Here is an 11611-nt window from a genome sequence, read left to right as displayed (position 1 = left end):
GAAAAATAAAGGAAAGACATTTAAATCAGAATTAGATTATAAAATAAGTAGATCAGTTATTAGAGCAGTGGTGAAATAATTAAACAAATTCAAATATAAAAATATATCTTAGAAATAGAAATGTTAGTTGAAAATAAAATCTAAATCAATGTCTTTTTTTGTATGGAATATGTTAACATAAAGTTATACATACAGTTAACTTCTATGCACCAACCAGGGTTAGCTTTCTTAATCAGGTTATATCCTGTTAAACAATGACAATAAAGGCTTTCAAATTTTTGTGTCATTTAAAAAATAAAATTTTATGTCATTTCTACCATGAAAAATGTAAAAACTCACATATTATGTGACATGTTTTAGGTTAAAAAAACACAAAACAATATATTTAAGAAATGATGATTGGCATGATCCAAGATATACCATCAAATTAAAAGCTTTATTACACTTTTATGTAATGTGACATTTCTGTTTTTAGAGTTTGAAATATTGCACAGATGTTTCTCCTATTGTTATTATATCACTATTATTCTACAAATCATATTTTAGTTGTTTCTTAGATACACTTTACTCTCAATAGGAATTGTTCAACTCCAGACAGCAATACAATATATAATATTTTTTATTCTTCTTTTTGTTTACAATAAACTTTGTAATGATAAATAAACAGAGATTTCAAGCATGGCTAATGCACACTAAATAACAGAGGATATAATGTAGTGAAGAGTGTGGCTCCCTCTTGTGTTATCAAACCACAATGCTGGACAAAAAAGCTGCAACTCGGTCAAAATTACCTACATTTCCCATGATGCAGCTCGACTGTTTACGGAAAATCAGAAAGAGGACAGCGTGTCTTTGATTTGAGCGCACATGTAAACAAACAGTGACGGAGCTTGTCTAGTCTACACTGCAGTAGTGACTCCATTCTCTGCTATTTTTTTTTTAAGATATACATTTATCACACACGACCAAAATTATTCTCTGAGTTGTCTGAAAAAACCTGGCAGTGCATGGAGAGAAACTTAGTAGAGTACAGCCCATTTGTGTGTCCTTACTAAAATAATAATATAATAATTATAAATTATAAAACGCAAACTTCTTCTAAATTTAATTTGTCAACAAACGCAAATATGCCTAGGAAATTAACTTAGTTTTTTCTACAGATATAATTTGAAAACATTTTTAATGAAAGGGTTTAGTTCAAAAGAGAATATAACATATAGTTTACTGCAAATGTTTACAGTTAAGTTCTCTCAGAAATAACTTTTTTCCACCTTTATGATAGAAAATAAAACAACAAAAGCAGGACAGTCAAAGGTCTTATCTGGAATGAAAACCTGCATAATTGTGTTTTTCTCTAAAGCTTGAAAACAGAGCTTTGACTGACTTTGTTTGGCCAAATAATGAAGGTAGGCTATTATAAATATATTCATTTATGTCACTTTTTTGTTTTGGTCTGTTTTGTTTCGGGTTTGTGTGTGTGTTTTTTATTTATTTTTTTTATTTTATTTTTTTATGTGGGTTGCTTGTTTTGTTGTTGTTATATTTTTCAATAAAATAAAAGTAAATGAATGCAAAAAATATATATATATATCAATTTTCATCCTCCATTAGAATAACAACCTTTTTTTATCTCTCAAAAGATCTGTGTGTATTCTAAATAGAGAACTTTACGAGCCGGAAGTGCTACGTTGAAGTTCTATGCTTGGCAATACAAATATCCGAAGAGCACCTGAATGCAGCACAGCGCCTTGCCTGACAAGAGGAGTTGACAGCAGATCTCGGTGCTGTGTCAAGTGACAGCAAACATGTGAGTTTGTTTTCTTAATCCCAACATTTTAACTAACTTTGAGAGATTATTCACAGTTTGTAGTTAAAAAAAAAAAAAAAGTATCAAATAATAACTTATATAACCTTTGGGTGCGGTCTAGGCTTGTTAAGTTTCGGTTTTTATTTTATTTCCCTTTAAACTCTCATTAAATCAGATGTTATGTCATCTCTTGGGTAAATGTGTCGTTTATTTAAAAACATATTGGGGTTTTTTGACTCAGGAAAGTTTTAATGGAGTTAATTATGGATTTGTGGCGGTTTAGAAATAAAGTGAAACTAAGATTGTAACTGCGCAGGAACAAAAACATAAACAGGAAATGTGAATCGTTTTAATACACGGGTTATGTTTCTGGTGAGGACACAGATCAGCTTGTAGCACCTGCTGTCATCAGTCAGACTCGTGAAATGTTGTTTTCTCATCAGTCTCTATATGTTTACTCAGCATGGAGAGCTCCACAGAGGCAGCTGACTCCGCAGCGCACACCTTCTCCCAGGTGGTGTTCACGGACATCCCGCACACGTATCCACCTTCAACCTCCGTCACCTGCTGCTTCAACCTCACTGCCTCCTTCCAGCCCAACTCCAGGGACTGGGTGGGCGTTTTTAAGGTATGGTAACACAAAACCTGTCCTTGAAACAAGAGTCTTTTAACTTTATAATAACCTCTTTTTTTTTAATATACAACAATTAGTTCCAACCAAGCAATCTGATTGGACAAGAGGCATTCCATGAGTGTCACATTATGTGTCACTCCTCCTCAGCCAGGAGGTCTGAATACTTTTAAGTGACTTTTAAATCTGACGTTGTTTTTTATTTATTCATCAGAATCATCCCTGAGAATCACACAACAGACTCTAACTTCATGATAAAATAAATTACAAGTAAATGTCCATACTACAAAATAGCTGCTCTGTGGTAACCTTGGACACCAATAGATATGAAGAGTGGTAGAATAGAACGTTTGGGTTGCTTAGCGTTAAATTGTGGAACTAGTTGAGTTGGTGGAGTTAACAAAATAACCTGTTGTTGATTTTTTACTTTTTACCACAGTTTACTGCTTGTTTAATTGTTCTTTTAAAGTTCTGTCACTACAACAGAATCACAGCAGCACTGATACTGACTAAGATGTCACTCCCTCTCATGTGATATTGCTTAATTACAGGTTGGGTGGAGCACAACAAAAGACTATCATACCTTCGTGTGGGTGGAGCCATGTGTTGACGTTGAAGGCCAGCAGTCCGTGACAAGGCAAGCTGTTTTTAAGGGTAAGAATAAATAGAGTTTCACTTGTATGCAGGGTGACGTGTGGTCATGTTTGTAGTGCACACAAGTTTCTAAAAACTCAGAGAGTCTGATGTGTAAAAATGATACCAGGCAGCGACTCTTCAGCTTGTTTTCATGATCTGCTGATCCTCCGGCTCTGTGTTGTTGACATAGACTCTCAGGGCTTTCATATCTGGACCAGTCTAATCATGGACGACCATTTTGCTTTCCTAAGCTGATACTTCCAGATATTGTTTATTACAGTTTAAGTGAAAAACTGTTCCCTGCATAAAATCTGCTTTCAGATTAAGATTTTGCTTTCTGCGCTGTATTTGTTGTTTGTTTTTTTTCCGCCTTGTTAGATTACTACCTGCCCAAAGATGAGAATGAGTTTTACCAGTTCTGCTACGTGGACAATAGCGGCCAAGTGCGAGGAGCGAGCACCCCGTTCTGTTTCAGAAACCCGGTGGACATGAGCCTGGAGATCATTCCTGAAGACGACCTCCTGGTTATAACAACACAGGTATCAAATGTTTCCCTGCAGCTTATCTCTGCCAAGCACTGATTTGTTTGTCGTCATTTGCACATAATAATTTTAAAAAGAGTGTTTCTAAGTCTCATGAAATCATTTAGAGAAAAAACCAGCAGCAGTGTGTTTGATAAAGCTGTGAAGTGATAATAACTGACTATGGTGGAAGTCATCTTGATTCTCGTGCTTTTTGGGGATTTTTTATTCTTGTTTTTTTGGCAAATTGTTGCCTTTATTAGACAGGACAGCTGAAGAGAGACAGGACATTTTGGGAGGAGAGAGAGAGGGGGGATGGCATGCAGGCAAAGGGCCGAGGTCAGATTCAAATCCACGACCGCTGCGATGAGGACTCTGGCCTCAGTACACGGGGTGTACGATTTAACCGCTTGGCTATCAGGCGCCCCCTCATGCTGTTTTTAAACTTGTACTTAGGACACTGGTTGCTGATTTTTTTTATTTATTTAAAGGTACAACTGTTTAAAATGGAAGTCTGAAAGCCAAAGTAAATAAAGCTTTTTATTGACTTAATGTGTGTTTTTTTTAACTCAGGATCAGGTCGATCAGAGCGTACGGGAGAAAGCTGAACTGCAGAGAGAGCTGGATCAGAAAATGGCTGAAAATGAAACCTTAAGAACCGCTCTGAAGCAGGAGCAGCAAGAAGCCGCCAAATGGAAGGTCTGCTCGAAGGGACAGTAAACGAGATTAGCTTATCGTGCAAAGAGAGAAGGCAGTTTATCTAAGTTTAATGTTCGACTTGTCTGTGTGGTTCGATTCTACAGGAGCAGAAGGAAACGGACGAGAAAGAAAAGAGCCAGCTGGTCAAAGAACTGGATCAAATGATGAATCAGAATAAAGACTTGAATAACAGCTTACGGCAACAGCTGAAGGAAAACGAAGAGTTGATGGTTTGTTTATTTTACTGTACTTTACTGAAATCTGAACTCTGCTTCAGTGCAGAACTCTTAGCTGTGATGTTTCCTCTCAGGTGAAGATGGGCGACCAGCTGACAGAGCAGATGCAGCAGGATCAACAGCTCGAGGAGATGCAGCTGAAAAAACTCAGCGACAGCTTGAGTGGAGACGGAGGAGCGAGCGACAAAGAGGTAAGAACATATCAAGGTGTGTGTAAAACTTCTACATTTAACGCTCAAAAACAACTACACCTTTCTTTTTTTATGGTTTATTGTTTGGATTATTATGTCTTCATTGAGAGATAGGACAGTGGATAGAGTCAGAAATCAGAGAGAGAGAGAGTGGGGAATGACATGGGGGGAGGAGCCAGAGGTCGGATTCAAACCTTGGCCGCCCGCTTTGAGGGCGCACTAACCACTAGGCTATGACGCCCCATAGACCTTCCTTTTACATGTGTTTGAGTCCAGTACTTACATTATTTCAGATATTTTTAGCCCGTCAGCGAGGAGGTTGACAGACCGTTCTTTCGTTTGAATTAAATGACCATCGCTGCATGCACCATGTCTTCTGTCTGCGTAATTATGGCAGTATTTCTCTAGGTTATTTTTTTATTTAAAAGCATGTTTTTTTAAATTCAGTTAGTAGTCCCTACCTTGTGCTTACATTTGCTCTGTTTCTACTCAAAATGTTTGTTTGCTCTCAGCTATATTGTTTCTTCCTCTCCAGTTTAAAACCTTCTCCTGTCACTCGGGTTTCTTCTTCTTCTCGTCTGCTCTTGGATTTTTTTTTTGATGATATGTTATCGATATTATCTAATCAATAGAGATCCAGGTATAGGGTCGACCAATTACGTCATCTCGCCCCTGCTGTTGGTTCTACAGGAGGCGGCGCAAAGGGCAGTTTTGCAAGGAACATTATATTTAAGTCATGACAGGAAATGATTCCCACACTTTTTTTGGGCAGCTTTTTGGGCCTTTGTTTGAGAGATAGGAGAGTGGTTAGAGTCAGAAGTCAGGGAGAGTGAGAGAGTGGGTGCATTAAAGGAGGCACAGGTCGGATTTGAGCAGGGCCGCCCCCCTTGAAGGACTCTGCGCCTGCACTACCCACTATGCTACCAGCACCCCGATTATTCCCACACTGGATTCATATCTATAATACAGACATCAACTCCCAGAAACCCTTGCTACTCTAAGACATATTGAAAGTCTTATCTCTTGTTTGTTTTTTTAATTGAAAGACTCGTTTACTCACTGAGAGTTCAATTTGTTGATTTGTTTTCAGAAACACGCTCAGGAGAAATACGACCGCGCCGTGGCAAAGATCAACCAGCTGAAAGCAGAGCGCGAGGAGCTGAGGGGAAAAGTTGACACTCAAAGTTTAGAGGTTACAACGTGAGTTAGTCGTACTTTTTACATCTAATTTCATCTTTTAAAAAACGCACAGGACAATAACAGATGTTTTTTTCTTTGTGTGAATTTTAGGCTCAACTCCAAAGTCAGAGAACAAGAACGAGAGCTGTTGAAAATAAAAGACAGCGTCCAGCTCCTACAGGTGAATCTAGGGGCGGGGCATATATAGAGCACACTTTTAATTCTCCCTGACTTCTCTATCTGCCTTTTTAGCAACGCTACTTGTAGTTTAACAGGAGAACAGAAAACATAATGCAGGAGGTTCATTACTGAACAGAGATGGTAGTGGTGCATACCGTCTGTGGTCGTGCAGCAGTCACAGGATGTTAACCCCCTCCCACTGACTCGAGGTGAATTCTCCGGGTTATATCCTGCTGCGTTCTCACATCAGCTCACTCGGACTTTGATTAAAAACAATACTAGGGGGTCTGGCAGGAAAAAAACTCCAGGTGAAGTCTGAGTAAAATATTCATCACACAGGAAATTTAAATATCAGGAGTTTTCAGGGGTTTTCTTGCAAGTGTGAAAGTAATACATGTTTCTTCTAACACTCATACTCAAGCTGATGTGTTCCTGAAACAGATCAAGACAGATGAAACTATCGGGGTTTGTATCGTCTCCTCGCACAGCTTCTATTAAAAGTTTCTTACACTGGAGGAAACAGTGCATGATTGAGTATTGGAATATTTTTTTGTCTAATCCACATCAGGATGGTGTCCGAGGGATTAAGTCAAAATTAATCATGAAGGCTTTTAGCCTACAGACAAAAAAGTTTCTTAAGGTTCAAACCAAATCTTCAAAAGACTTCATAAGCTGGCGCACATGTTATCATGAGACCAGGACGCTAAGAAGGAGCATATGAGTGGGTGGGGGGGGGGGTCATTTTCTATGTCTCCATCCAAAAATGGTATGTGACACCCTAAAAGACTGACTAATAGAGACTCACACTCATCACTGTACTGTCTCGCTGTAACACCATGAATTATACAAACATTCATGCCATTAAGTTTTACTTTCAGATACATGACAGAAAACTTGTCTCCACTTAGTGCTCTAGTTCTAAGATCGAACACAATCCCAGTACCTGCTTACAAAGCCCTGGGGTCAGAGGTCGTTCTTTCTTTCATTCCTACACTAAAATCTGGAACGAGATCCCTCATTATATCAGGACGACAACCTCAGTACGGCATTTACAGCAGGCATATAAAGAACACCTGTTAAAGAAAAAACGTGTTATCGCTGTTTTTCTGCTAAAATATGAATATATATATAGATTTTTTAAGTTTTATTTTGGGGCTTTTATGCCTTTCTTTAGAGGTAGGACAGTGGATAGAGTCAGAAATCCGGGAGAGAGAGAGTGGGGAATGACATGCGGTAAAGGAGACAAGGTCGGATTCAAACCTAGACTAAAGCCTCCGTACATTGGGCGCATGCACTAACAATTAAGCTATCACCACCCCAATAAAATGCCATTTTAAAGACTTATGACACACTGACTGTTGCATTCCTACTAAGTACTCCTGGTAAGGTCAGGTGAAGATTGTTCAGATCCAGATCAAAACTCTGTACTTATAATGTGTTTGTTACCTTCTGCAGGTGGACCTTCAGACCAGTGAGAAAGAGAAGGAGAGGCTGCAAACCGTTGCATGTAACACGGACGACCTGAAGAGAGAAAACCAGGAGTTAACTAGGAGACTGTCACAGATGGAGAAGCTGCAGAGCTATCCCGATGACGACCTGAGGGTACTGATTTACTTTGATTCAAGAGATTATCTTTAAATGATTTCTTTCCTTTGTGCTTAATGCTGAATGTCCTCTCTTAGGGGGAGATTCAGGCGCTTGGCGGAAAGCTTCATGACACTCAGGGGAAGTTAGCGGCTGAGAGGGAAGAGGCAAGAACCGCAAAGAGGAAGGCGCAGATTCTGGAGGGAGAGCTGCAGGACGTCAGGGAGCAGCTGAGGAAGGTGTCCAGTATTTATGAAGAGGCTCAACGGATGACCAGCAAACTGGAGGTAAAGTATCAGAATAAATCTCCACCTCTGTTAGGTGTATGGAAAGGTTTTTCTGCTCATCATCCTGAGCTCTTTTTGCCTTTTTAACCCAGGATCTGAGCTTTCAATTAGGGCCTACAGGATACAAGAATGTAACAGTCAATGAGATGGTTTAATGTGAAGTGCAATGAATACATTGAATATTTTTTCTTATTTAATGCACTACTTTTTCTGTTTGTTAAGTGCTCACAATATTGATGAAAACAGGATTAACTGCACAGCCCTATCTCCTATAAAGTAAACCTTATTGCAATGATATTTAAGTCAATAGTCTGCAGCCAACATTAAAACAGAACAGAAAAACCCTCCTCCTATTAGTTAGTGTGTAAGTCAGGTTGTGTGTGGCTTTCATCCCTGCATTGTTTTCCAGCTGAAGTTCAACGACGCACACGAACTGATCTTAGAGAAAGACTGCATTATTGAAGAGAAGGACGACATTATCAAGCTGGAGACACAAGAGAAAGAAGAGCTGGCCAGAGAAAACCAGGTACATTTAGAAAAATGTAATTAGAAAACTTTAAAAAATAGTGCTTTTTGTCAAATCTCAAGTTCAACTGTTAATCGTTTATTTTAGAGTCTCATGAGAGACATCGAGGGTCTGCGCAGACTTAACACTGAGCTCCAAGCTTCTCCCCACGTCAAACCACCTCAAGCCCAGCCTGAAGCCAGCTTCCCACCCGGCACTGCTGCAGCCACACCTGAATGGGAGGAGCTGGAGACACCTGAACAGGAGGAGCATCAGTACGAGACCATAGGTAAGACACGGGCTCTGAAACAGAGAAGCCATGGAGCCAGGATTAATAGATCCTCACAGGACGCATCCTTCTGGTTGTTCCAAAGTCGAGCCTCAAATCTAAAGGTGACTTTTGCTGTCGGGGGCTTCTCGACTTTGGAACGACCTCCCTGATGTGATACTGGAAGGAGTATGTACAATACAAAATGTACAATATCAGGAGCTCTAGTCCTGAAACATACAAACAAAACATGTTTTTATTTGTTGATATTTAACGTTAACCAAATATCTCTTTTTTTGCAGCGAGCATTGCAAACCCAGAGGATGAGGTGAGTCGAATCATTTCTCTCATTATTTCATCATAGTTAGCACAGTAATGTGCAACACTTTTTAGAAAATGTGTGCTCAAACAGGCCGTTTGGAGATTTTCCCTTCATGACATCACAAAGGGCAGTAGCCCCTCCCCCAGGTGGGTGACACTCCCACAGCTAGGTGTTTGTTCTGCCCTCTGAGTCTGACTTCTCACCGTAAACAATAGGACATGGAGCGAGAAAGCCCGAGTACACCCAAGCTCTTCCAGAGAGGGGGCGTGGTCAGACACAGCTCATTTACATATTTAAAGGTACAGAAACAGCCTGTTCTGAGCAGGGCTGAAATAGAGGGGTTTATAGACATGATCAAATACAGGATCAGAGTGGATTTAGAACAAGAAACTTCACACACATGTTTTGAGGAGCTCTGAGACTTATTTACACTGAAGAAGAGGAGGAGGAGATGTGACCTTTAAGTTTTTAAAACCTAAACAAAATATTTATTCTGACACTGGGACAAAGTTTATGAAGGTGGTTGCACTCCGTTCCTCACACTCCAGCCTGAGAAGTGACTCGTCTGTTTACAGTTTATTTTCTATGTGGACTTTAAACATAATCCCCTCCTCATTCTGTTACCTCTCCTAAAGTTCCGTTTCTATTTCTGTTTTCTGTTAGCAGCCGTCGCTGGTGTGTCGTCACTGCCAGGAGAGCTTCCCTGGAATAACCCCCGAGGAACTGGAGCAACACGAGCAGAGTCACAGAGTTTGCCCGTTCTGCACGATGATCTGCGACACCATGGAGCAGGCGGTGTTCGAGGATCACGTCTACGGACACGAGCTGTGAGAAAAAACCACACCGGGTCGCAAAAAAAGGTCACATAGTGTACACGTCTGAAGGAAAATAATGTCTTACAAGCCGTACTCATATCTCTGTTTTACACACGACTCATTATGAACATTTTCCAAAGCATACTGAAGTTAAGTGTAAAGTTTTGTTTTTTTTACCTTAAACAATCATTAAGAGTCCATTCTGTGTCCCGTGTGCACGAAGAATCAGCTGGCAGAGACCTGAAACCGCCCCGAGTTATGTAATCCATCACAGCGAACACGATGTCCTCGTTTATTTTGGTCGTTGAACTCAATTGTATCTCAAAGTGGATTTGTATCAGACGGGTTTCGAGCAGACCGCCACATTACCAGGGTGGCTTTATTTGGCCTTTTTTAAATGTTTTCCTTCCTTCATAAGCAAAATAGAAAAAAATAGGTGTGTAGGAGAGCAGTGTGTCCATCAAAAATTTAAAAGGTAAACTCCCGCACACTGTGCTAGGGTTGCTCTAACCCTTTTTTGGTAATTATTGAAACCGTGGTATTGAAACAGGTATCGATATTGTTTGATTTTTCAAACCTGGTGACATGACAACCTCACTTCACCCCACACCCTTGATGCACAAAAACAGGCTGACGGTGTAACACAAGCGGGCGGATACACAGAGCTCTGAACACATGATCCCCCCTCCAGGCTCATGCCTCGCTGAGATAATAAACAAGATAATGAATCTGAGCAGACGCTAATTGTCAGCTGTCGGGGAGGATAAATTCTGGACGCATTTCAGTCGGTATTTAAAAAAAGGTTCTGATGTGATCCAGCGTAACACACCTCCGGTTATTGACATATTAATACAGAAAGAAGGCAGGAAGTAAATGTTGAGGTTTAACCCCTGACAGCCTTTAATTTAAAGTTTATATTAACTAGTGAGGTGAGGGAAGCATGATTTGTGAAACCCTTGGTATTCTTTTGGAGATAAACAGCTCTTATCGGTATGTGAAAAGGATTTTAAGATATCAGATAAGATTTGATTTAACCGAGTAATGACCTTTTATGTAAACATCTTATTTGGAGTAAACATTGGGATGTTTAAAGCCGAGTTTATTTACCCGAATGCTTCGTTTACTGCCTGATTTCGCACAAAGATTACGAATAAGGGTCGACTGATTAGTGTGCCCGCCCCATGTATGTAGGCTGCAGTCCTCAAAGCGGGTCCAAATCTGACCTGTGGCTGACTTTTTCCTCAGCCTCTCAGTGTGTAAACGAGGCTGCTGTGAGTCTTTCAATCAAAACAACAAGAGACAAGACTTTCAATATGTCTGAAAGTAGCGATGGTTTCTGGGAGTTGATGTCTGTATTGTAGATGTGAATCAATTATGGGAATAATTGGGATGCCGGTAGTGTAATAGTTAATGTGCGAGCCCCATGTGTGGAAGCTGCAGTCCTCAAAGCGGGCGACCCGGGTTCAAATCTGACCTGTTGCTAATTTCCCGCATGTCATTCCCCACTCTCTCTCTCTGATTTCTGAATACTGTCCTATCTCTCAAATAAAAGGCATAAAAAGCCCAAAAATAAACCTTAAAAAAAAAAAAAAAAAGATTATGAAGTAACTAAATCATGCCAAGTTAATTCACCTAAAGTTTCTGTTGATTTTACAGTGTATATAACCGCAACATGATTCATTGATTATGTTAAAAATGAAAATTGTCAACTAACAATTCACTTGAAAATCTGTCATTTTGCGTTTATTAG

At 39.8% G+C, this 11611-nt stretch overlaps 1 protein-coding gene across 2 annotated transcripts; it reads left to right on the top strand.

Moving 5' to 3' along the window:
* The first annotated feature begins 1670 nt into the window (after positions 1–1670).
* calcoco2 (calcium binding and coiled-coil domain 2) lies at positions 1671–11456 on the top strand. Of its 2 annotated transcripts, none has more exons than XM_065949594.1 (15): positions 1671–1807; positions 2270–2435; positions 2990–3092; positions 3453–3613; positions 4169–4294; positions 4399–4524; positions 4605–4721; positions 5812–5921; positions 6012–6081; positions 7536–7682; positions 7763–7951; positions 8361–8477; positions 8565–8745; positions 9027–9052; positions 9713–11456. In XM_065949594.1, exons 2-15 carry the CDS (start codon positions 2271–2273, stop codon positions 9875–9877), a joined length of 1803 nt encoding a protein of 600 aa, XP_065805666.1. In that variant the 5' UTR covers positions 1671–1807; position 2270; the 3' UTR covers positions 9878–11456. The 2 variants fall into 2 exon arrangements, with proteins under 2 accessions (XP_065805666.1, XP_065805665.1); XM_065949593.1 differs by having other exon boundaries at positions 9710–11456.
* The last annotated feature ends 155 nt before the right edge of the window (positions 11457–11611 follow it).

This window comes from Labrus bergylta, chromosome 21 (genome assembly GCF_963930695.1).
Source record: "Labrus bergylta chromosome 21, fLabBer1.1, whole genome shotgun sequence".
In the NCBI taxonomy this organism is placed as follows: Eukaryota; Metazoa; Chordata; class Actinopteri; order Labriformes; family Labridae; genus Labrus; species Labrus bergylta.
The sequence above is the reverse complement of the archived record's forward strand: the minus strand, read 5'-3'. Positions and strand labels throughout refer to the sequence as shown.